The sequence below is a fragment of the Sorex fumeus genome, unplaced genomic scaffold (genome assembly GCF_029834395.1).
Source record: "Sorex fumeus unplaced genomic scaffold, SorFum_2.1 ptg000006l, whole genome shotgun sequence".
NCBI classification, from domain to species: Eukaryota; Metazoa; Chordata; class Mammalia; order Eulipotyphla; family Soricidae; genus Sorex; species Sorex fumeus.
In genome coordinates this window covers 56,980,172-57,007,403 of record NW_026606063.1, presented here as the reverse complement: position 1 = coordinate 57,007,403, position 27,232 = coordinate 56,980,172, and the positions used below count along the sequence as shown (strand labels likewise).

The window sequence follows — 27,232 nt, the reverse complement described above, 5'->3', positions numbered from 1 at the left end:
GCTGCTGTCCCAGTGCTGAAATGCAGTTTCTTCTGGTAGAAGTGGCACTTACATCTGCTCAATGTAAGCCGAGGATCAGTGTCCAGTTGAAACCTCTGAGAGTTTTAAGGAATCAAAAGCACTCGGCCTGAACTCAGGGGCTACTCAGAGACTTATTCGAGAAGTCTTGAATGATCAGGGATTTAGGATCATTTATCATCCAGACAGAAAATAGTACTAAAAGGTGCCAAAAAGGCTCGCGGCAAATAGTGGACTATAGGTCTAAACCGAGAGAACTGATTTTTTCAGTATATTTATATATACTTTTAAAAATGCAAAATGTGGCATGTTTAATGTAGACCTCACCTGCATTTAAAAGTTTTTTGCCCTCAATTTACTGAGGACTCAGTCACATACTCACTACTTAAATTCTTCATCATTTCAAACAATCTTAACAGGTGAGATGTCATTTTGTACAAACAAAAACAAACAAACAAACACTGTCCTCCCATTGTTCATCGATTTGCTCGAGTGGGCTCTGTAACGTCTCCATTTTGAGAGTTGTTGTTACTGTGTTTGGCATATTGAATGCGTCACGGGTAGCTTGCCAGGCTCTCCGAGAGGGGCGGAGAAATAGAACCCGGCTCTGCCGGGCTGGGTGCGTGCAAGGCAAACACCCTACCACTGTGCTATCACTCCAGCCCCAATTCTTCATCATGTCAAACAATCCTAACAGGTGAGATGTCATTTTGTACATCAGGCAAAATTTTTGTGTGCTTGAAACACAGCTCCGATGTGAATTATCTACTGAGTTCTGTAGTGTAGGTACTCTGACTTCTTCTGACATGTGTCTGCTAGCCCCAGTTGTTCTGACAGCAGCAGCCCTGCAGAGCTCTCATGCCTGGGGTGGGTGCAGGTTGTGAGTGGCGGAGCAGAAAGGTTTCCAAGTCATACTTACAGCTCCCAGGCTTGTGAATCGGCACAGAATCCCACTCTGGAGGTGGAGAGTCTTTTTCACCTTCAGAGCTACTGGTGTTGCCCAGTTCTTGACTGTTTGGGAGGAACTTTGATAGGGCAGGCGGCCTGTTATCCACTAACTTACTTGTACCTGCAGAAAAAATCAGGAAAGTAAGTCATTAATGGGCCTTTCTTCAAGGCCTATTTTTCTTTTCTTTTCTTTTTTTGCATCACACCCGGCGATGCTCAGGGATTACTCCTGGTGGTGCTCGGGGGACCATATGGAATGCTGGGAATTGAACCCGGGGCAGCTATGTGCAAGGCAAACGCCCTACCCACTTGTGCTATTGCTCCAGCCCCAAGGCCTATTTTTCAAGGCCTATTTCATTATATATAATATGCCTTTCTTCAAGGCCTATTTCAATGAGCCTTACAGTGAGAATGAAAACAACCCTATATTATGACTAATAATTTAACAATTACTGGTAACTCATGGTCAAGAAGGTATTAATTTAGAGTCATGAAAATATATATATGACCAAAATGAAAATACCTTTTGTTTTCTGGGAATTTCGTGATTTCGATCCACTCGTTAATGCAGTTGGAAGAGGAATCTTGGTTGGGAGATTTCTACGTTGTTTACTTTCCAACGGGGAAGTATATGATAACTCTAGAGAACTGCAAAGCAACAGTGAATGGAAAATTCAAATTTATTTCCTTGTTCTGGAGAGAGCAGAAGTTACTGATTATATTTTTAATCACATGATTTACTATTCTGGCTTCCCAAAGCATCAGCTATCTAAGCCTTTAGTGAGGACTGCCATCCTTCCTGACATGCGTAGGGCTGCTTGGGAGACTTAGCTTTTGCTATCTTGAGTACTCACAGTAAACTGAGGTCTGCTACTTAACAATATGGAATGAGTTAGAGCACCTACCTCATACAATCAGGATAAAGCTTTAGCACAAACTTGTAATTCTGTGGTCTTTATGTGCAACACCATTTTGCTTGTGAGTCTCTCTTAGCATCTTGACCACTAATGGATTCTTTAACATGGAATTTTGAAAGTTCTTAGACTGACGAATGTCAAGAGTCTAATATCCAAATCTTTGGACATGTTTATCCTCATGGGAACTATAAAGTAATACAGGGCTCAGTTCCTGGGTTATCTACAAACCCCACTGGTCCACTGCAGAGTGGTAGCACTAATTTTTTTTTTTTTTGCTTTTTGAGTCACACCCGGTGATGCACAGGGGTTATTCCTGGCTCTGCACTCAGGAATTACTCCGGGCAGTGCTCAGGGGAACATAGAGGATGCTGAGAATCAAACCCGGGTCGGCCGCTTGCAAGGCAAGTGCTCCACCTGCTGTGCTATCGCTCCAGCCCCAGCACTAATTTTTAACCAAGTGGGGTGAGATGAATTTTCTTCTTCATTTTTGAGCTAGTGTCAATGCTAGGCAATACCACAAACCCATTTTAGTATTTTCAAATGTATGATATTTTTTGGGTGCACTCTTGTTTATTACCAAGTGTACTTAAACAAAATGGGAGGGGCCAAAGAGGTAGTACAGTGGGTAGAGTGCTTGCTTTGCAAGTGGTCAACCCAGATTTGATCCCTGGTATCCCATATGGTGCCCCGGACACTACCAGGAGTGGTTCCTGAGGGTAGAGACAGGAGTAAGCCCTGAGAACTGTCAGGTCTGGTCCCCAAACAAAACAAAATAAAACAAGACAAAACACACCCAAACAGGAGGTACAAAAGGCTACTTTACAGGCTCACAGGCTGCTGAAGAAAACACAGACTTCTTGGGAAAGAGAAGAAACCTGCTGGATATATGAACTGGGCAGATAGCCCACATCATTAGGCATGTTATCAGGTAAAGCACAGAGATGCTTTACAAAACTGCCTGTAGTGTCCAAGAGGAAGTCTCTGAGAGGGATTAACACTGGGCATTTCTGAAGACTAAAATGCAGCTGACAGAACTCAGTTGCCCCTTCCAAACTCCTGTGCTTTCTAACATGAAGACTGGGAAGCAATTAGCTTAAGAATGAGTGAGCAGAGAGTGCTTTTCTTGAAAAATCTCCCTGAGTCCGCAGGTTAATATTAGTAGTAAAAAGGACATATCTCTGGCAGTTTTCATCTTAATGGACTTTGTGTCCTCATCCCTCATGACTGCTATACCTCTCCGGCCTTCCCTCATCCAATTCTTCAGATTCTTTTTGCATATCATCGTTTTCCTTTCACTGCCCCCAAGTTCTCACTTCTAGAAGGAACCAATTTCTGCTAGGTTCTGGGACAGAGTCCACTTAGTAATTTCGAATGGCAAAACAGCTTAAAGTGTCCAGATCCACAGTACCCCCTGCCCTTTCCACCATAGGACCCTTTCCAAAAAGTAAATAGAACAATGCAAAAAGTGTGATCTCATTAATAAAGTACTTCTATAAATAGGTTATTATTAAAAAAATTTAATAAGGTAAAGGGCAAGGGTCAATTTCTTTTAATTTTTTTGTTTTTCAATATTTCACACATTTTCACACAATTGGGTATTACACATGGAATTAATATAAGAGCTAACCAGAAATACAAAAGGTACTGGTTGATCCCAAATAAATAAAAATTAAGGCAGAGGCAGGATAACAAAACTAATATGAAAATCCACTACTAGTGGGACTAGAGCAATAGTATAATGAATAAAGCGTTTGCCTTGCATGTGGCTAATCTGGATTTGATCCCTGGCATCCTGTATGGTGCCCTGAGCACTGCTAGGAGTAATTCCTAAGTGCAGAATTAGGAGTAGCCCATGAGCATTGCCAGGTGTGACCCAAAAAAGAGAGAAAACCCCCCCCACTAGTTATGGGGTGATACTGTTACTGTTTTATAAATAAAAAAAAAAAAGACACAAACCCCTCTGACTTCTAAAAGGCTTATTTAAAGCTCCATCTTTATAGTTTGTTTTTTTGGCTCACATCTATCTCACGCCTAACTCTGTACTCAGGGTGCTCAAGGGATGTTATGTGGTGCTGGAATTGAACCAGGGTCGGCTGTAATCAAGATGAGTGCCCTACGCATCGGACTATCTCTCTGGCCTCAAAAGCTCCATCTTTGAAGAAGGGGGAAAAAAAAAAAGAAAAGACGGGTTGATATGAGTTACCTTTCAGTGAGCTGATTATAAGTGTGGGAGTAGGAAAGTTATTCTTTATTTTGATAACTGCTGATTTATTTACTCAGCCCTTAGCCTCCCTCTATCCCCAGATAAACACACATGAACAGAACTAAATTCTGGCACTTGTACTACCTTTTAACTTTCCCTATTAGAAATAATCACTTTGGGGAAGCCCCCCTTTACTGTCAGGCCACTGGGGCATGTTTGCATTGTGACTCCCGGGACCCTGCAAGTATCTGTCTGCATCTCCCCATCCCTAGCCTGGGATCCACGCTCACTCACCCACCAGTCTCAAAACCTCCAGCCACATCTGCGGGAGAGAAGCAGGCATCACCTAAATTATTGAAATAAGTTGCTAATGCTACCTTTTACACATCTGAATTGGAAGAATGTGGCTGCCTTCACCATAGACAGTGAGTATTATACGAGAGCACAGTGTGATAAGGTGCTTGCTTTGCATGCGGGTGACCCAGATTCGATCTCTAGCATCCCCAGGTGTGCCCCCCCCACCAAAAAAAAAAGAAAAGAAAAAGAAAGCGAGAATGTGATATGTGATCAGTACATGGGTTTTGTTAAAAATAAAAACAAATCCCTATACACACACCAACCAACCAACCAAAACTCTTGCCTGGTTTTCTCCCTAGTAACTTTTTTTCTATATCTTATTTCTCTGTTGCCATTTACTTTTCTTACCTGGGTTTCACATCTGTTGGGATTTCTTTTTTAACACTTAAAAGTTTTTTGCTTTTTTGCTTTGTTTGAGACATTTCATTTTCATGTTTTTCAGGCATGGCTTGTTTTCCCTTCTGCTTTTCTGTATCCTGAAAAATTAAAAAAAAAAAAGCACATTTAACAGCTGATAAGGATGAGTAAAAATTGATACTGTCCTACTTGAAGACAGAGGCACAAAAAGATGAAACAGAAAATCATAACATTTGTATAAAAAAATAACAAGCTCCCTTCTTTATTATTATTGTGTTTTGAGCCACAGCTGGTGATACCCAGGGGTTACTCTTGGCCTTGCACTCAGGAATTACTCTTTTTTTTTTTTTTTTTTGCTTTTTGGGTCACACCTGGTGATGCACAGGGGTTACTTCTGGCTCTGCACTCAGGAGTCACTCCTGGCAATGCTAGAGGACCATAATATGGGATGCTGGGAATTGAACCCAGGTCGGCCGCGTGCAAGGCAAACGCCCTATCCACTGTGCTATCTCTCCAGCCCAGGAATTACTGTTAGAGGTGCTCAGGGGGACCATATGGGATGCTGGGGAGTGAACCTGGGCTGGCCGTGTGGAAGGCAAGTGCCCACAGTACTACTGCTCTGGCCCCTAAACTCCCTTCTTTAAATTTACCCATCTCTATTACAATTCTGTCATTTTTATCAGTCTTTCATTTATTATAATTATCTTTTGGTGGGGCTGGAGCGATAGCACAGCGGGTAGGGTGTTTGCCTTGCATGCGGCCGACCCGGTGGACCCAGGTTCGATTCCTCTGCCCCTCTCGGAGAGCCTGGCAAACTACCGAGAGTATCTCGCCCACACGGCAAAGCCTGGCAAGCAACTCGTGATGTATTCGAAATGCCAAACACAGTAACAAGTGTCACAATGGACACGTTACTGGGCCCGCTCAAGCAAATCGATGAACAACGGGAGGACAGTGACAGTGATCTTTTGGTGAATTTGAGTTATAGAGAATGACATTTTAATTTACATACTGACTGGGGTGGTAGCATTAGTAATTTATTTCTTTTCAAGAATTGGGGGACATGACTGGTCCAGCCTTTTGGGAAAACAATATGGACATTCCTCCAGAAACTAAAAATTAAGCTCCCTTATGACCCAGCAATACCACTTCTGGGAACAGATGACTGGTTAAAGAAACTTTGGTACATCTATACAGTGGAATACTTTGAAGTTATTAGAAAAGATGAAATCATGAAATCTGCATATAAGTGGATGGACATGGAGAGTATCATGCTAAGTGAAATGAGTCAGAGAAGGACATGGAATGAGTGCACTCATTTGTGGAATATAAAGTAACAAAATAGGAGACTAACATCTAAGGACAATAGAGATAAGGGCAGGAGGACTGCACCATGGCTTGGAAGCCACTCTCACATGCTTGGGGAAAAGGCAGTTGGAACAGAGAAGGGACCACTAAGTAAACGATGGTTGAAGGGATCATTCAGGATGGGAGATGTGTGCTCAAAGAAGAGTATGGACCAAACACAATGGCCTCTTAGTACCTGTATTGCAAACTATAATACCCAAAAGGAAAGAAAGAGTAAGAGGGAATGTGCTTGCCACAGAGGCAGGGTGTGGAAGGGGTGGGGGTGGCGGGAGGGATACTAGGAACATTGGTGGTGGAGAACGGGCACTGGTGGAGGGATGGCTGCTCGATCATTGTATGACTGAATCGTAATCATGAATGTTTATAAGTCTGTAACTGCATCTCATGGTGATCCAATTAAAAAAAAAGGAAAAAAAATGGATTGGGGCAACAAATCTTGCCTTTAGAATAAAAGAAGAGTTCACTTAGAACTACAATACAAATGATCTAACAATCCCTGTACAGAAACTGTGCTTAGACATTTGTATAGTAACTTGAAACTGCTGCAGCATCTAAGCACGAGATCAATGACTTTGTCTCCTGAACAGGGCATGTCCAATTTACTTTTTTTTTTTTCTCCTTTTTTTTCTTTCTTTCTGGTGCTGGGGATCAAGTCCAAGGCCTAAATACCAAGATTAGACATAGTTTTATGAGGAGAGGGTATGTTCTATTCATGGGTTGTAGCAATACATATATGCCAGAAGTTTAAAAACAATTTTGTTCTTTATCACAGATTGGGTATTACTGTGTTCATGAATACACACGGACAGGGGAAGGTCACATGCGATAAATGAGAACATCTGTGGACATGGGTAGAGTGATAAGCACAGCTTATAACTGGAACAGGGTTTCTTAAACTTTTTCCACTCCCAACCCCAGAAATCTATATAGGTTAAACAGTGACAATTAAAAAGGAACATGTGAAAACAAATTTTAAAAAAGCTATGCAATACCATTTGGGATTGTACTTGTGGCTATTAAAGCAGTTTTAAACAGGCTAATCTATTTAAGTGTTAAAAATAAATAAAAAACACCTGCCTCCCAACCCCCCAGAAATTATAAAAAAAGGCTAAAACATTTTCCTGCCCATACTATATTTGAAATGATCCTGAATTATTCAGGAAGCATTTCAAGAACTGTGTAAACTGTGAACTCTTGGAGAACAAGAACATAGTCTATCAGACCACTGTTATTTCCAAAGGACCAAGGACAAAGCCTAGAGCTCCACACAGTGGTACTAAATGAAGGGTAAAATAAAAGACAGGACATGAGAAAATGACTTGCTGAAGTTTGAGAACAAGTGGAAAGAAAATACAGACAGTTGGCACAAACATCAGTCATGAAAAAAATAAAAGCACCTGCATTTTAAAGAGTGCCGAGGAACCACAATGCATCAGAGGATATGAGGGTAATAAGCATGGAGACTGTCATCTCTGAGCTGTGTCTATAAGGAAAAAAAATGCCAGGGAAGAAGATGCACAAGAGAGGGAAAACAAAAGTTAAGAATTATGCCAGTGGGTGCAGAGAGAAGGCTGGCAGATGACTCAGCTAGAGAGGTCACTGCATGGTTAGGAAAAATACTGGAAAGACATAAAAGGAAAATGGATCTAAATGCAGAACTCCCATGCTAGCTATGAATGGCACAGAGAGTATAGAACAGCAGAGCAAATGTGAAGGACGCAGAGGAACTTGGCAAGAAAAATGTTATCTGGAAATTAAAATTTTTTCTCCTTTTTTGGGGGTCACACCTGGTGTTGCTCAGAGATCATTCCAGGAGGGCTTAGGAGACCATATCTTCTGTCCCATATTTAGGAATTTTATTTAGAAAATTAATATATGTAGATTACATAGTTGGATGGGCTGGAGCGATAGCACAGCGGGTAGGGTGTTCGCCTTACAAGCGGCCAACATGGCCGACCCGAGTTCGATTCCTCCGCCCCTCTCGGAGAGCCTGGCAAGCTACCGAGAGTATTCGATATGCCAGACACAGTAACAACAAAGTCTCCAATGGAGACGTTACTGGGCCCGCTCGAGCAAATCGACGATCAACGGGAGGGCCTTTACCTTTACCTTTACATAGTTGGATGTCTTTAAGAAATGATTTCTTAGGTCCCTAGATTAAAACTACAAAGGAAATTTGGTTCCACAAAATTAAAAACTATAACAGGACCATTTTAAATCGGAAATATATTTACCTAAAAAAAAAAAAAGCCAAAGCAGAGTTGTACCCTGTCTTCTCTGTATCCATTTTTTACTCCTTCTGGGACACACCCAACAGTAACCCCATCCTACATTTACCTAACACCCACTGGGTGGGTGCCAGGCTCTGTGCAGGGCCAGTGGGCTCAGGGCCTTGCTGAGAGCTGAGGAGTGCGAGGATGAAGCAGCTCTCAGCTTGTTCATGTGTGCTGAGCTGAGTCCCTGGTTCCAGGTGACTGCCAAAGCCCAGGCTATACTTCCCTTTCTCTGGGCAACACTCCCACCAGGTCACTGTCCTATCTACATGGGCACCAAACATAGCAAGCTGCCAATGAATGAAGCCCACTGTATTAGCAGAGAGATGACAGGGCAAGTCCAATATAGTTAACATGGTATAATTCCTTCTAGACTCTTGATAGTAAAAAAAATACTTTAAAATTTATTTTATTTTTGGGCCACACTTGGCAATGCTCAGAGGTTACTCCTGGCTCTGCACTTGGGGATCACTCCTAGTGGTGCATGGGGGAACGTATGGGATGCCGGGAATTGAACCTGGGTTAACCACATGCCAGGCAAGCACCTGACTTGCTGTACTATTGCTCTGGCCCCTGATAGTAAAATCTGAAACAAACTTCATGGGCTAGAGAAGCTGTTATTCCAGAGTCCTTAACTTTCAAGCGATAATTACAAGTTCTATTTTCTTTGATTAGCATCTTCCTAATGCTATTTCCTGGGGGGGGGGGGGGGGGATAGGATGTTCACCCCTAGATCTGTGAATGCTCTGTCCAGGCACGTGGAGAACTAATCCTCAAAACCTGTACAGAAACATCAGATAGAAGCAGTCTGTCATGGCTGGAAGCTGGGCATATGAGCTATGCCGAGGAGACACAGCTTTCTCATGTGTGCTGTCTGGAAGGCCTCTGCTTACCTCCTTGAGGAGAGGCTCTGTGTCGGGGTTGGAGGTCTCTGTGGTAGTGGAGGAGCTGTCATCGTCAGCCAAGGAGTCCTTCAGCTCATCTTCCTGGACTTTTCCTTTTCCCTTCTTCTCCCTTTCCTCTTGCTTCTTAGGTGCTTTCATCTTGCGTTGAAGAGCTTTTCCTTTCCCTGGGGAGAAAAACCAAAGTAGAATTGCTCTCAATTTTCAAAAAGTTCAGAAAAAACAAAATAAAACAAAAAAGAAAAAAGCCATGAAAACTAATTTTGGAAGAGGTTAGACTTTTTCTTTGATTGATGAAGATTTCTTTCTCTACACTGTTTCTTCTCTAAAGCCTTTCAAATCACATTTGACTTTGTGATTAGAATATTAAAAAAATTAACTTTACAGAGGCATAATTCATGTGCAATAAGATATACTAATTTTAACCGCACAGAGTCCAGCAAGTCTTGACAAAGTGGTATATCTGTCCTACAATACATTTTCATACCTCACAGGCTGATGGGATTTTGAAATCTCGAAGTATTTTTCAAGTCTGTGTGGAGAAGGAAGCCTAATGGTGATATGAAGGAGCTGAATCTCTATGTCTCCTGTGGAGTACCAGAGTCCCAGGGGCAGAGCCAGAAGGCTCCTATCTTGGCTCTCCCTCAACTAGACACGTGATCTTGACCTCTCATCTGCAACTGAGAGGCCTTACCTGGTTGGTAAGGAAGAATAAAACCCTTAGAACAGTGCCTGGCATGGAGATACATGAACAGAGAAAAGAGAGATACAGATAGCCTGGTACTGAAAGATGGGACAGCTTCCCAGACTAAATGACAAGCCTACAAGTCATATGTCAGAATTCTCATTTGCCCAGGCAGCCATCAGTGTCCAGGGAATGCAGCAGGGAACACCAACACCACTCCTTGCCCTCATGGAGCTTACCATCCAGTCAGACTACACAGTACAGAGACCCCCAGTTCTCAGTGCCCTAGGCTACACCTGCAAAACCACCTGGATGGGAAGGCCTGGTAAAGCTCACAGTAGTTACATAAACAACACTTTACTCATTCTATATGTCATTAAAAAAATACATCTTTCTGCTAATGGTGACGTAATACAACTTATTCACACTGGTTGTTTTATGAACATTATTAATAACAGATTTTCAAACCTTGGTATCTAAAACAGGGGTTGGCAAATTATAGCACATGGAGCTGGTTATAGTCTGTTCCATGTAACTCATGAGCTAACAGTGATTTTTTTGATTTTCAAGTGGTACAGCGGTAGGGCGTTCGCCTTACAAGCAGCCAACATGGCCGACCCGAGTTCGATTCCTCCGCCCCTCTCGGAGAGCCCGGCAAGCTACCGAGAGTATTCGATATGCCAGACACAGTAACAACAAAGTCTCCAATGGAGACGTTACTGGGCCCGCTCGAGCAAATCGACGCTCAACGGGAGGGCCTTTACCTTTACCTTTACCTTAAAAATACTGAGAGGAGACTATATAATACAGATGGTTTGTGGCATACAAAGCCTCAAATACAACTTTACATAAAAAGTTTGCTGAACCCTATGTAGAAAAAGAATAAAGTTCTAAATTTTAGTAATGTCATTTCACCACATACTTTCACTGGTTTGAGGAAGTATTAGTTTTGAAATTATAAGTGGAAAATTCAGTCTTAGAAATCTCAGACTGGGGCCCAGAACTATGGCTAAGTGATAGAGGGCATGCAGGCAGTCCAAATCACCAACTCCTGATGCTGTGCTACTTCCTGCTCTAGGAGAGGGTGGGGGACTTGGAATAGGAAGAAACATTCAAAGGAAGATTGCCCTCTCAAAGATTAAGTTCATTAACCACAAATATTTGTGGGGCTGAGGGTAGAGAAGAGACTGCTATGACAAAAATAGTTGGGAATGATCACACTGGATAAGATCTGAGTCTTGTAGATAAGGGATATTCTTGAAAAGCTTTCAGTATCAATATTGCAAACTACAATGCCCAAAAGGAGGGGGGAATAGAGAGAGAGAGAGAGAGAGAGAGAGAGAGAGAGAGAGAGAGAGAGAGAGAGAGAGAGAGAGAACAAGCCTGTTGGAGTAGTAATCTAGAAAATTTGGGAGTTGTGTCTAGCAGTAACTGAGAAATATGCTCAACATGAAATGTTCTTCAAACTCAGCACTGCACCGTCTGATGCAGTGTCCCAGGCTGCTCTCCCTTTGCTTCCCTACCTTCCCACCACTTAGCTGGCTGATCTGATGGAGGGAGCTGGCTGATCTGCTACTATGGCCAAGCTCTGACCTCTGGGAACTGTTCCTCAGAAGACCAGGCCTTATTCACCTCTCTCTTCTCAGTGCCTTGCATTTATTTATTTTTGGCTTTTGGGTCAGACCTGGCGATGCTCAGGAATTACTCCTGGTTCTACACTCAGAAATTACTCCTGATAGTGCTTGGGGGACCACACAGGATGCTGGAATCAGACATGGTTGGCCGCATGCAAGGCAAATGCCGACCCACTGTACTACTGTTCTGGCCCCTGTGTGTTGCATGTTTTACAGTAGGAGAAATGGAAGAAGTACAGAATCAAACTATTGTCTAAATGTACAAGGCTCTTTCGGATCAGTCGTGAAAAGAGGGCACTCCTGGGTGCCTTCTCTGATGAGAAGCGTAACTGAAGGGGTGACCAGAGAGGAGGCTGGATGGTCTGCAAGCCATGCAGGTCAGAAAGGTCAAGGTCTAGGGAGGTCATATTCATTTGAGGCAAGTCTGACCGATTTTCAAAGGTAGAAATTGGGCAAACCTTTGATAAGAAAGAGCTTTTGGTTTGAGACACAGGGGTAAGAGTTGGAGGTAAACAGGTGCTTTAACAAAGAGGTTTACATTTAATGGAAACATGATGACTATTTGTAGGGGTGTTTCTGTAAGCTTTAGGGATCTTATAAAAGTTCTGATCAGTTAAAAACCTATGGTTTTATGACTACTATTTTTGCAACTGAGATCAATGCCAATCTTTAAGATTCACTTAAATAACAGTTTTCCTATATGGATATGATACTTGAATCAAAACACAAATTTAATTAAAAAAAAATTCTGGCTCCTCCCTTCTTTCCAAACAGCAGCAGTGGAAAGAATAACGAGCTGAGCAGCTGCTCCGGTGCAAGGCAAACACCGGACCCACTGTGTTATCTCTCTGGCCCTGGACTCCTATTTTTGAGTTAAAAGAAAGATGATTTCCATTCACCACTGTTAAAACATTATTTTAATAATTACAAAGCTTAATTTAGGTCAATCTACCATAATAACACAATAATCTTGGCAACTAAGAAGGAAGTAATCTAAGAAACATTCTCTTATAACAAACCTCTATTTAGTTCAGGTCTGAGATGAGCCAGAAGAACATGGCTGAGGTGGTGGTGTATCACATCTTTAACTGCAACAGCACCTCAAACGCAAACACACACTGGCTCTTCTCTAGCACTTGTGCTTTCTTTCCCTTAAAATTTTTGTTTTTGTTTTTTGGTCACACCTGGCGATGCTCAGGGGCTTATTTCTGGCTCTGCACTCAGGAATTATTCCTGGTGGTTCAAGGAGGACCATATGGGATGCTGAAGACTGAACCCGGGTCAGCTGCATGCAAAGCAAGTGCCCTTCCGGCTCCAGCACCACACTCGTGCTTTTCTGTTTTTTTTTTTTTTCTTTTTGGGTCACACCCAGAAATGCTCAGGGGTTACTCCTGGCTCTGCATTACTCCTGGTGGTGCTTGGGGGACCATATGGGATGCTGGGAATCAAACCCGGGTCGGCTGTGTGCAAGGCAAACGCCCAACCCGCTGTACTCGCGCTCCAGCCCCTTGTGCTTTTCTGACCGCGGGAAGCAGTGATTACCTTTGCTTTTAGACAATGGTGATGGTGGCTGCTCTGTAAACACTTCCAGGGCTGGGGAATCGTGATGGTCGAAGTCTTTGTCCATGGCTTCTATGAGACTGGTGATATCTGAGTCCTCTGAGCTGTGCCTTGTACTGCTGGCACGTTCTGAGTGGGAAGGGTGTGTGAGGGGGGTGGGTGACAGCCTCTCTGGCTGTGGCTCCTGGTGTTGAGGCACTGGTGGTGGTGGCAGTGGTGAGTGCTGCTCCAGTGGGCTGTGGACATGGTGCTGGCTACTGTGCTGGTTCTGCTTTGCTCCTTTGGACTTTCTGCCTGCTGCATGACCCTGGCCCACGGCATTTGAATCTAAGACAAGGGGGTTTGATTTACTTGTAGACTGTGCAGAAGTCCTGCTAGAGGTACTTGTGTTTTTGACCCTGACGCTTTGCGCATCAGCTGAGTTCCTGCTGTTGTGACTGTTGTGTGGGTGAACAGACGGGCCGTACTGTTTGTGACTCCCAGTGCCGGGCCGGGCTGACGAGCTGCCTGCGCCACAGAAACCCCGACTGTGACTGGGGTCACAGTTTAGTGAGTTCAAGCTGGAAAAAAAAAAGAATCAATTGCAGGTTAGTAAATTTAAGACAGAAACATTTTTATTTCATCAGCACAACCACCACATGAAGTACTCTAAAAAAAAAAAAATTTAAGAATTAAGCCTGCGACTTAAGAATATTTCAACTTACTAATACAGTAAAAACCCAGCATCTGCTATGAGTTCTGAGTAATTAAGGGCTACACACAGGGTATTATTATGCAATTATAATTAAGATATTGATCCCCTTGCCCAGGCAAAGATGAAAACAAGCTAATTTTTTCATTTAATCACATTAGCCAAATCTATGTATACTAGGAAATTTATTTTCAGCACATGAACATACTTTCCTTCGGATGAAATACCAACGATTCTCCTGAGATCAAACGGTCTTCCCACATCAAAGGGAGGATTCGAGGCCTCAAAGGACAGTCGCCGTCGAAATGGCTCCCAAATTCCCTGGGCTTCTAAATAAGCTGTTCCAATGACCAAAATAAAGAGTCCACTGCAGGGAACACAAAAGTTGGAAGTTGGTAATTAATTTGTTAGTGCAACAGTAACAAAATACGACATTAATGGCAGCTTCTCCATAAGTACAGTATGGTAAGAAGGAAAAATTATACATGGGACTGGGAGATGGATCAAAAGTCTGGCTGCATGCATGCAACCTTGAGTTTGATCCCTGGTGCTACATGGCCCCCAACACCATCAGGCCCACCCAACTGTCCATGTATTGCTAGGAGTGACTTGGGTCCTTGACCACTGCTGAAGAGGACTCGCCTACGCCTCAAAAAAAAAAAAAAAAAGATCTCTGTGACAATGGGGGGCAAGGCAAAATAAAAGCATTATGGATGAAAGTTTGCACACAATACGTGGAGACTTAAGTGGAAGAATTAATCATTTATATAAAAACAGACATTTTCTTTTCTCTTTTTTGGTCACACTCAGTGGTGCTCAGGGCTTACAGAGATCACTCCTGGAAGGGTTTGGGGATTGATATGGGATGTTGGGGACTGAACTCAGGTTGGATGTGTGCAAGGCAAGTACCCTATCATTGTACTATCTCTTCAACCCCAAGGATAATTTTATTTTTACCAAGAAGATTTCATTTTCTTTACTTTTAACTTTATGCCAATTCTTTTCTCTTAAAGGATAGGTGAGATAACTGTAAATTAATTTGGAAATGAGTAGCTCTAATTCATAAAACACAGAAAGAAATACACTGAAAAGCATGCCAGAGATTTGAAAAATCTTTCTAAAAATATCCCTAATCACTTCCATGTTAACAAGGTAGAAAAGACTTATTTATATATGCTATCAAGAAGAACTTGGCAGGGACCATGTCCATGGGTATATTGAAGCTTGACAGAGGCAGAGAGATTTGCTTTGTTCTTTGTTACTCAGAACAAAGAACTAAATGTCACACAAAGGACACTTATTTGATGAAAAGGTGCCAAGGGTTGCCCGAATACCAGTCTTGAAGGAGATACAAGTACCTCATTATTCCTGAGATGATGATATACAGAGCCAACTCCCAGTTGGGTCTGGGTAGGGCTTCTGCACAGGTAGCTAACATATGGTATGGAAGGGATGCATTCAACACAAATACAAATTCAGAGCCACTGGTCGTTATAAACTTCAGTTCACGAATAACTCTAGAAGCTGTGAAATCAGGAGTAAACCTAAAACAAAATGATAGTAGCAAGACTAAATTTTAAAAATATATAAACAATTTAAGTATAAAACTAGCCCGATAAGATATTGAAATGTAACAGAAGTTTAAACTGATACTTTTCTTTTAGTTCATTCTTATTTTAAGATGGGAGACAGTAGTATTCCACGAAGTTAATTACAGAAACAACTATTTCTGTCGATAACTGGAAAAATTACATTTAAAAGGGCAGTAATCAGCTCTTCATAATTACTAATTCAGAAAGACCTACTTGAGCTTCTTTCGCATCCTTTATCTAAAGTCATATTCTTGTCCAAAAATATATTCCCACTAAATCATCCTAACCATAGTGATCTTTTCTTTACTTTCAGTAGTAAGGCTTTCTGTCTCAGATATCTTATGTTAATTTTTTGTTAACTATGTGCTCTTCAGTCAGATGACCTATACCTTGAGTAAGACATCTTATTCAAGGTTGTACCTTTATGTGCCATGTAGCAAGTCTTACACAGAGTAATGTAGTTACTTGTTAAGTAAATATTCACTGAAGGTTACAAAATTAACATTCAATTAACTGGGACAGAGGTTACATTCTACACATAAACTTTACAGCTAGTGTCAATTACTATAGTATGCTATAACTATTACCTGCTACCTTCTATCACACAAAATTTACAACATACGTATCAGTTATTATAATATACGGAAACTATTTTCTGTGTAGATATTAATATTATCTTTGGACTAAAATATGATAGGAACATAGAAAAACTATAAATATATAAGACAAGAATCTTCTCTATTAATAAAACTGGAAATTTATAGTTGGTTTCCTATTAGAATGCTATGCTTCAACATACTCCTGAAAATAATTTTGAAAATGGTCTAAGATTATTTGATCCATTTTGGGAAAGAAGTTTTATAATTTTGAAAAAGGAAACAGCCAAAGATTTTGAATGAAAACCTATTTGCAGAGTTAGATCTCCTGAATTAAAAGTTAACAATAAGCTAGTGATTCATTAAACCTTGTAATAAAATACTTACAATATGATAATGTCTTTAGAGGAATTGGCGCTTAGTACAAACTCTTGACAATTAACAACTTTAAAGCCATATCCCTCACATGGGTATCCACTAACTTCAATGGCTTCTATGTGAATCTTAAGTTGTCCTGTATTTTCTACTTTAAATGTTCTTTTCAATGTGAAATTGGGTTCTCTTAATTTCAAACCTAAAGGAAAAAAATTAAAGTTTAAATCCTGCATATGTGTGATCAAGGTTGAAATGATTAACATATTATACAAAAACTGTTATATTATGAACCACTAACATATGATATAGAATGGATATAATCAACACAAAAACAAACTCAGAGCCACCCGTTGATAAAAACTTCAGTTCACAAATCTCTAGAAGCTGTGAAATCAGGAGAAAACCTAAAACAATGATCAAAAATTACCCAGATTTCATCAGGAAGTAGACTACTTTGCTGTGTTATTATAGGTGGCAAAAAATAATGTTTTATTTGTCATGAAGAATAATCATCAAGGTTTGTGATGAATATTTTTACTTACAATTTGTTCAAGATCCAAATAACCATGAAAACTTAGGATGCTGCCTTAAAATCTTATGTATATCCCACTAAGATATATACATATATATGCACACACAGAAACATTATTCTTTACTCTATGCCTCTAACCTGGAAAATCTAGAAGATATGAATAAATGAATTCTTAGATATAACCTCCAAAGACTCAATCATGTGGAAATAGAACACCTAAAAAGACCAATCATGAATAAGAAAACTGAAACAGTAATTAAAAATCTTCCCAAGATCAAAAGTTCAGATGGGTTCACTATTGAGTTCTACCAAACCTTCCAAGATTTACTATCTATATTCCTTAATCGTCTCCTAAATATTGAAGAAACAGGAACCCTTCCTAGCAAATTACCCTAATACTAAAAGCAGACAGAGATATTGCTAAAAAGGAAAATTAGAAACAATACTCCTGGTGAACATCCAATGTAAAGATCCTCCAAAAAAATCTCAGAGCACCAAATCCAACAATATATCAAAAGGATTATAGGGCAATATCATGTACAATTCATTCCACGGATGCAAGGAAGGTCCAATAAATGCAAATCAATTAATATTAGTGAACATATCAGCAAAAGGAAAGAGAAAAATATGACAGTATCAAAAGATGCAGAGAATACTTTTGCTTAGATTCAACATCCATTCAGATGGATGTTGAAATAAAAATCCTCCACAAAACAGGGACAAAAGGAACATTACTTCAAAGACAGTAATAGCTATTTACAATAAACCCAGAGCTCACATCATATTAATGGCAAAAAATGAAAGAAAGATGTTGACTTTCTCCACTATTACTCAATATAATTTTTGAAGTTCTAACCATAGCAATCAGGCAAGAAAAAGAAATCGAAGGCATACAAATTGGAAAAGTAGGTAAGCTATCACTATTTGCAGAAGACATGATTATATACATAGAAAACACCACTAAAAACTCTTAGAAAGTAGCAGGCCACAAAAATCTGCTGCATTCCATCTACAAATAATAACCCAGAAGAGAAAGAAAAAAAGGTAACTCCATTTAAAATAGTGTCAAAAACATCAAGTACGTAGAAATCAACTCAACTAAAAGATGTGAAAGACTTACACATGTATACACTGAAAACTGTATCAGTCATTACTGAGAGAGAAATAAATAGTGATACTAGGAAATGGAAAAATATTCTATATAGTTCATGGACTGGAAGAATTAGCATTGTAAAAATGACCATCCCACTCAAAGACTATACAGATCCAATGCAATCCCCATCAAAATTCTTATGACATTTTCCAAGGATTTAGAGTAAATTCTGCTAAAATTTGTCTTAAAAAATCATAAAACTCCCTAAGACCCAAAGAAATTCTAAGGGAAACAAAAGACAATGGTAGGTATACTGAATTTCCTGACTATGAAGCTACAGTTATCAAAACTACAATACTGGGATCTAGATAGAATTTCAAACCAATGAAATGGAACTGAGATCACAGAGGAAAATCTCTGGTTTATGGGTTAACAAAAGAACAGGTACAAGAAGTGGAGTCTGGAAAATCTCTCAACAAAGGGTGTTGGGAAAGTTGTGCTGCCACATGCAAAAAAAATTAAACTGGATCTGGGTCCCACAATGTACAAAAAAACTAACTCAAAGTAGATCAAAGATTTTGGAATTAGATCAGAATTTACAAAATATACTGAGGCAAGAAGTCTCCAGGATATTGACCTAAGTGATCCTGATCCTTTCAATTATTTGATTCTACTGGCATAGATAATGAAAACAGAAGCAAATAGAAATATAACATATGGAAAAGGTTTGGAATGGCAAAAAAAAAATCAGGCTAAAGGCTCACACTCAGCCCTGGAGATTTGTTTGCAGCAAAAACTGAGATATTAATCTATAATAATAATAATATTAATAACGATTAAAATAAATAAAAGAACCCTCCCCCCACCAAAAAAAAAAAACCCAAACAAAAACAATACAAAACACCAACAAAACATCTCGTTTTTGTTTTTACTTACTACTTGTTACTTACTACTGAAAAGAAAATGTTGAAAATTGTGTTCTTAAAACTATAGGAATGGGGTTGGAGCGATAGCACAGCGGGTAGGGCGTTTGCCTTGCACGCGGCTGACCCAGGTTTGATTCCCAGCATCTTATATGGTCCTCTGAGTGCCGCCAGGAGTAGTTCCTGAGTGCATGAGCCAGGAGTAACCCCTGTGCATCGCTGGGTATGACCCAAAAAGCCAAAAAATAAAACAAAACAAAACAAACAAAAAATATTAGGAATACTCACTATCTGTACAATCTTTCAACAATGCTTCTGTGATTTTAAAGCGTAAGGAACTTCCTGGACCTGGAAGCTTGCCTGCTACCCTTAAGTTTTCTGTGGTGCCTTGTCCTTGAACCATCACAGTGTCCATTACAGTAAGGTTATTTCTGTGCAAAAATAAGAATTATAGATTAACCCCTCAATAAATTTATACAATATTTTAATATGCTTTACTGTTTATAGAGCACTATGTAGAAATTAATACACCAAGTTTAACAATAAAAAATTCACTAAAAGAATTAAAAAATATTTAGAGACGAGCCAGAATTTTCCAATTTCAGGACTCATGTAAAGTACAGTTAGACATAATTTGGGTTTCTTTAGGTATAAACACATCACAAATCACATAATATAAACCAAGGAAGTGTATATCATAGGTGTGATGTTTATATATATTGGGTAAAGTTTTTTTCATAAATTTAATATACATACACACACTGACATTAAAAAAACTTTAATAAAAAGATTAAAAAATCAATCCACACTTCAATCACAGAACATACCTGATAATGATTAGTGAAGAAACAGTTCTGTTGTGAACTGGAGTAAACTTTACTTTGACAGATTTCTTTTCTCCAGGTTTTAAAATAAGGTTTAAAATTAAATGCCTAGAGAGGCCTTCTGTAAATCCTGTTGAACTTTGCAGTGGATGAGCCTTGAATCATTGGGCAAACAAATCAAAGACATTAATACATTCTCCAAGAGGATGCTGATTTCCCTTAACCCATCCATTGCCCAGTATAGTTTCTTAAACTTATCAAATATCCCTTATTATTTAGACACTGTATAGCTGGTAACGAGATCTGAGCACCAGTTATGACACTTCAGATTCTGCATTAAATCTCATAAGGTCCCCCCGCCCTCCATCTGGTTATCCAAGTTTTCATGTTTGTAGTAGACATTTGTTTTTGTATATAGACTTTGACTATATACAAAGTGACTGGGTGACTGGGTCTCTCATTAGCCTAGGGTCTCTCATTTATGGGAAGTATGTGCTAATTTTCGCTAATTTTAAATAGCCCTATATCACCAACTTTTGAACTTTTTCCTTAAAAATTGGATACCTGCTTAATCAGTGGCTGAAAAAATAGCAGTACCGCTACATTAAAAAAAAAGGATACCTTTATTTTCTTTCTGACTCCCCAGGATACTTACTTCCATCACCCATAGAAAAATTACAGGTGTTACTCTACAACTGAGCCACATGCCCTGTCCCCAAGACCTTCACATTTCACATTTCAAAATTTTAAATACAAGAAAGGAAACGTATCTAAGCAAACACTTCATTGTTTTAGTACAAAGCAAAATGAAACATATACCCAGTGCCCTAAAGTCCTACTGATACCCCTGCTTTCAGTCACTGCTTTTCTACTCCTCTTTCAAAAGATGAAGAAGGGTCTTAGGGCAAAAGATCTTAATTATGATTTACTTGTGAAAAAAAAATCCAATTCATGTTAAACTCTCAATTTCATTCAGAAAGCTAAGGACATAATTACTCTCTCACAAATAGTTGATTTAAAGTCTTAAGAGCAGTTTAGTTTATTTTAATTTTTGTTTATTTTATTTTTGGGTCACACCTGTCAGTGGTCAGGCCTCACTCCCGGTTCTCTACTTAGAAATGGCCCCTGGTGGTATGGGGTCTGGGGACAGGACTGTATGCAGTAGTAGGGAACAAACTGGAGTTGACAACAAGGTAAGGATTTTAGCCCTTGTACTATCTTTCTGGCCTAAGGATAGCTTAGTTTAATAGATAAAATATGACTTGACAGATAAGGAAAAAAGTTCTTTTTATTAAAAAGGAAAACCCCACCATAGCTCACACATTAAGGATACCTTGTTTTGGTTTTTAAGCAACACTTGGATCTAAGTGCTCAGGACTCTGTGGAAGGAAAGTGAGTTTTGCATGATTTTCTACACTTCTTGGCACTGTTAGTGATGTCTAATGCAACTCTATTTGCATTAGCATGGTTCTACAAACATAACTTATATTTGATAGATTAATAAAGCACAACTTTTTCTTTCTTGGGGGGGGGAGGGGGTCCACCTGGTGGTGCTTAAGGACTACTCCTGCCTTTCTGAGGGAACAGGACTGCTCCTGGTGGTGTTGGGGAACATGGTGGGGGGACTAAATCAGGGTGTGCTTCCACCTTTTCAGTTTACTGGTTCTGGCATATGGATTTTCAAATCTCAAGTCTGAGGCAAACTTTTGTTTGGCCTCTAACATTTTTCTCCGTCAATATTAACCAAGACAACAGAATATTTTGATTGTGCAAAAATGGTTAGTAAATAAATTTACATTTTTTAAAATTTTACTTTATTGATTCATTAGGGCTGAAGTGATAGCACAGTGGGTAGGGCATTTGCCTTGCACATGGCCAACCTGGCCGACCCAAGTTTGATTCCTCTGCCCCTCTCAGAGAGCCTGACAAGCTACCGAGAGTATCTCGCTTGCGTGGCAAAGCCTGGCAAGCTACCCGTGACGTATTCGATATGCCAAACACAGTAACAAGTCTCACAATGGAGATATTAACTGGGCCTGCTTGAGCAAATTGATGAACAACGGGAGGACAGTGCTACAGTGCTAATGATTCACTGTTTTTTCGGCCATATCCACCTAGCTATACTTGGGGCTTATTTCAGGCTCTGTGCTCAGGGATCATTCCTGGAGGGCTCAGGAAGTCATCTGGGATGCCACGGATTGAAACCAGGTCTGCTGCATATAAGGGAAGCTCTTTACCTGCTGTACTGTCTCTCCAGCCCCAAATAAATTCCCTTTAAATACACTATTTGAGTAGTTAATGGAAACATATACTATGTACATGCTTACATCTAACACTAGTCAGCTAATTTAAATTCTGATGAATTGGGTAACTTATGATGTTGTGATGCCTCAGGGATATTATTAAGAAGTTTAACAGCTCTCAGTAATTTTATTTATTTATTTATTTTTAAGATCACACCTGGCAGTGCTCAAGAGACCATAGGTGATTCTAGGGATTGAACCAGGGTCAGTTGCATAGCAGGCAGGAGCCAAACCTGCGGTCCTATCTCTCCAGCCTCTGTATAATTGTTAGTAATGTGATGGGGGAATGTCCTCTCAAAGACTGAAACAGGAATTCCTGAATATCTTAGAGTTCCTCTTAGGGTATCTGCAATGTGAAACCACCTTTTAATACTGAGATGCTATATGCCCCGTTTTGACATTGGAACAGATGACCTGTTGTAGAGGTGGGTCACACAATGACCTGTTTGTCTGAAAGTGGCAGCTTTGCATTAGCATGATTCTACAAAGATAACTTATATTTGATAGATTAATAAAGCACAACTTTTTCTTTCTTTTTTTCCTTAAAACTTGGATACCTGCTTAATCAGTGCCTAAATAAATAGCAGTACCGTTACATTAAAAAAATTGGATACCTTTATTTAGGTAGTACACTACCCTTTTGTACTGCCACTGTCTTCTTCACTGCCAGAAAATTAGTGTATATATATATATATATATATATATATATATATATGGGGAGGGGAGAGGGGAACACAATTGATGATGCTCAGGGCGTACTCTTGGCTCTGTGCTCAGGGATCACTCCTGGCAGGCTAGGGGATGCCATATGGGATGTTGGGAATTAAACCTGGGTTGGCTACATACAAGGTAAGCACCCTACCTGCTGTACTATTTTTCTGGCCCTAGAAACAAATTCTTAAGTAGTAATGTATTAAACTTACGAAGTTTCAATATTTTAGCACTATTTTATTGGGGGCTACAACTGGAGCTGCTCAGGGGACCATGTGGTGCTAGGAAATGAATCAGGGTCTGCAGCCTCCAAGGCAAATAAATGCCTTTAATCCTGTTCTACTCTTAGGTCCCATTAGCACCTTTGATTATTCTGTGTTGGATGGGAAGTAAGCACAATGCACTTCCACTACATACTGAGTACCCCATTGTCAGAAAAGGTTCTCAACTGAGATGCAAATTGAAGTAGCTGCTTTCTCATGGGATGAGTCTGTACTGGTGTGCCAGAGAGTTTAACTGAAGTCAATCTACGATTATTCAGACACTGGGATTATTTGACGCTGGAGATACACAAAGGTGCTTCCCTCGAATGCAGCAGATCTGGATTTGATGCCCAGCACCACATGTGGTCCCCCATCCCCTCCAGGAGTGATCTCTGGGCAATGAGTCAAGAATAAACCCTGAGCATGCCCAGGTGTGTTCCTCCCACCACTGTAAAACAAACAGCATCCTTTCCCCAACCCCTCATAAAAACTATTTTAGGGGCAGAAGAGAAAGAGCGAATACAAGGGCTTAAGGTGTTGCCATGCATAAAGCCAGTCCTAGTTTGATCCTTGACACCATATATGATTCCCTGAGCACGTTCAGGAATGATCCCTCAGCACAGAGTCAGGGATAAGCCTTGAGCATAGTCATGTGTGGCTCCAAAACCAAAAACCAGAAAAACAAATGCTATAAAGCTTTATTAACTAAATTGTTGTATAGATTAAAAAAAAAAAGCTATAGGGAACAACACAGTTGTTGTTGAAGGGTTGGCTATTAACTACATAGGCTAATCGTTAGATAAGTTAATGACTTCTAAATAGCAATGAGCTTATATAACACAGGCAAGGATTCCAGAGTCTGAGAATTTAGGCTTAAATTTGACCCTGCCAGTTATCATTTATAAGAACCTGGGCAAAGGGCTGGAGAGCTATTACAGGGTTTTAGGCACATGCCTTGCATATGGGTGAACCAGGTTTGAGTCTCAGCACTGTCTGTGGGCCTCTGAGTTCTGCCAGAAGTGATTCCTGAGCAGAGCCAGGAGTGATCTCTAAGCAATGCCAGGTGTGGCACAAAATCCAACCCCCACCCCAAACTCCCCTCTAAAGAAAAGGAACTTCAGCAAATTAATTCCTCTTTTTGAGTCCCCCCCCCCCCCCCCCGACCAAGAGAATAAGGGAAATATTTATCTCTTAGTTAATATTGCCATAATGCCTGCATGAAATGATAAATGGGAATGCCTTTGGCATAATGCTGGTAAATAATAGGTACATATGAAATATTTGAAGGATTTTTTTCATAATCACCTCAATACAGAAAATCTTCCTATTGCCTTTCTTTCCTGGTTTAGGTAGGCAAAGACTAATGGATTCAATAGGTTCCAATTTACCAAAGAAGTGATTAAAAGGGCCTCCATATAATTTTGATCAAGTTCAACAACTCTGAAAAATATACACTATTAACTCCATGACAGGAAGTTGAAGTTTAGGGGTTTATTTATTTGGTCAAGGTAATAATACTAGTAAGTATAAAGTAATGATTATGCTAGAAGCCAGCTTCCCTTGTTCCATGCTCAGCAAGAGGTAAGGAGACGAAGGTAGATGATAATTTCTTTGTAATAGTATAAAGTTTGAATACTTACATTATTTCTGAAGACTTGGAATTCTAGTGTTCTCAAATCTATCTTTGCCGCCTTACTCAAGTTAAACCTAAAATAATAAGTATATATGACATGTATTTCTTCATAAACAGCAACATAGTAAATGGAGTTAGATAGTTAACTCCATTTGTTTATTTATAAGTATCAGGCAGATACTGAGCTCAATATTATCAGATTAATAGCCTTCAAAATATTATAGCTATAATTTATATATAATATTTTAAAACTAAAATACTGGAAAGGTTCACTTGCTACCTCTATAAAATTTTTAGCAAAGATTTCTGCTTTCCTTATCTAAATCTAACACCTTTTCTAAGTTGCTTAATATAGTATCAATCTTTCCCCACAATTTCCCCACAATCTTCTCTCCACTGTAACTACTGATCTAGAGTTTCTCTAAATCAAAACTATTACTGTATAAACTGCAATAAAGTATTAAATGTGTAAAATAATAACTTAATGCTATACAAAAATATCTTAATTATCTAAGCTAATGCTTACCTTGATAGCAACTTATCTACAAAGACTGAAGGGTTGGAATATAAAGCCAGAGGAATAAACTGAACATATACAGGAACATCTGCAGGATTTTCTAAAGTAACTTCTTCTTCCTTAAACAAAACAGCATAAGAGTAAATAAAAGCTTTTATAGTTAAATGTAGATATTTTTTCATCCTACTGTGTATTTCTACAAACTGATGCTAGTGCTACTTTGCGTACTTACTGAAGAGCAGTTTGTGTTAGTAAGTGGGAATTTCAGGTGTCGGGGTGAACTGAGTATGGAAGGCCACGTCAGCTCAGCAGTGATTTTTGATTGTATGTTTTTTTGAAGATCTGTATTTACTTCAAACATAGCATTCAATCTGGAAAAAACAATTTGTAAGTCACTATAAAAGTTAAATATTTTGATTTTCTGAATAACAGAAGTTCTATTACCTGAGAAATTATTTTCTGGCCTTTAATACAGCACACAAAGGTTTATTTGCTTTTTAATTAAGATTTTAATAGAAACAAGTATGTATAATGGTGTCCCTATTTGGGCATAAAGAGTTGTCCAAATATTACTAGTCAGCTTTAATGTTATACTCTTAACTATCTGATGAAAAAGGCAGGCTTAGAGGCTGGAGTGATAGTACAGTAGATAGGGTCCTGGAACTCGGGTTCAATCCCTGGCACCACATATGATCCATGAAGCACTGCCAGGAGTGATCCCTGAGTAGAGAGCTAGGTGTAGGCCCTGAGAATCCTTGGGTGTGGTCCCCAAATCAGAAATAAAACAAAAAAGGCAGGTATATACAAATAAAATGACATTGTGGGAATCATAAAGAATCCTATATGGCTAGTGAAACATCTAGATACCAAAAGAAAGGTGTTAAAAATATTTCAGTAATACAAATAAAACGGTACACTGCTTGTCATCTTGCTTTCTCTACCCTTGAGATAAAGGTAAAGGTAAGGTAAGGTAAAGGCCCTCCCGTTGTTCGTCGAATTGCGGGCCTTGTAACGTCTCCCTTGGAGACTTTGTTGTTACTGTGTTTGGCATATCGAATATGTCACGGGGAGCTTGCCAGGCTCTCCGAGAGGGGCGGAGGAATCGAATTCGGGTCGGCCATGTTGGCTGCATGCAAGGCAAACGCCCTACTGCTGTGCTATCGCTCCCAAAATCCTGAGATAGAGAAACAGAACTGTGGGCAAGGAGCTTGTCTTGCACACAGCTGACCCAGGTTCGATCCCTGCCACCCCATATGGTCCCTTGAGCCTGCCAGGAGCAATCCCGGAGCACAGAGCCAGAAATAAAGCCCTGAGCACAGCTGAGTGTGGCCCCAAAGCAAAAGAAACAGAAAACTAAACCAAACCAAACCTTTGCCTAAGAAAAACCCCCTAAATCTTGACGTGCAAGACATGTCAGGTGAGGTAATGTATTTATTATACATTATAATATTACATTATATATTAATAAATATCTTGAGGTTTATACAGATACATGTAGTTTTCAGCAATATTTAGTACCTCATTAGAATGTTTTTATACTTGTGAGTATTATAAGATAGCTATTTGCCACTCAGAACAATTACCTCAGGAAACCTCAGTATAAACGGGGTGAGGTTTTTAGATCCAAGTCTTGGATCCAAGCACTAAAGTCCATTTTAACCCATAGTAGTAATAAATTTTGATACTCTGACACCAGTTCTGGAGTGACAGCACAGCGGACAGGGCGTTTGCCTTGCACGCAGCCTACATGGCCAACCCGAGTTCAATTCCTCTGCCCCTCTTGGAGAGCCGGGCACGTTACAGGAGAGTATCTCGCCCTCATGGCAAAGCCTGGCAAGCTACCTGTGATGTATTCGATATGCCAAACACAGTAACAAGTCTCACAATGTTACTGGGCCCGCTTAAGCAAATCCATGAACAATGGAAGGACAGTGACAGTGACACCGATTCAGAGTAT

At 39.9% G+C, this 27,232-nt stretch overlaps 1 protein-coding gene across 1 annotated transcript in view; it reads right to left on the bottom strand.

Annotated features, from left to right (window-relative positions):
• Window positions 1-27,232, bottom strand: part of TMEM131 (transmembrane protein 131) — a 194,796-nt gene that overhangs the window by 13,701 nt on the left and 153,863 nt on the right. The window contains exons 23-35 of the mRNA XM_056123449.1: window positions 25,508-25,646; window positions 25,285-25,394; window positions 24,766-24,832; window positions 19,852-20,003; window positions 19,313-19,455; window positions 16,489-16,675; window positions 15,272-15,457; window positions 14,122-14,280; window positions 13,205-13,782; window positions 9,335-9,510; window positions 4,792-4,919; window positions 1,490-1,614; window positions 938-1,087 (exon numbers count right to left, since the gene is read on the bottom strand). Of these exons, the coding sequence (XP_055979424.1) occupies window positions 938-1,087; window positions 1,490-1,614; window positions 4,792-4,919; window positions 9,335-9,510; window positions 13,205-13,782; window positions 14,122-14,280; window positions 15,272-15,457; window positions 16,489-16,675; window positions 19,313-19,455; window positions 19,852-20,003; window positions 24,766-24,832; window positions 25,285-25,394; window positions 25,508-25,646 (2,300 nt within the window). The remainder of the gene's footprint in view (window positions 1-937; window positions 1,088-1,489; window positions 1,615-4,791; window positions 4,920-9,334; window positions 9,511-13,204; window positions 13,783-14,121; window positions 14,281-15,271; window positions 15,458-16,488; window positions 16,676-19,312; window positions 19,456-19,851; window positions 20,004-24,765; window positions 24,833-25,284; window positions 25,395-25,507; window positions 25,647-27,232) is intronic.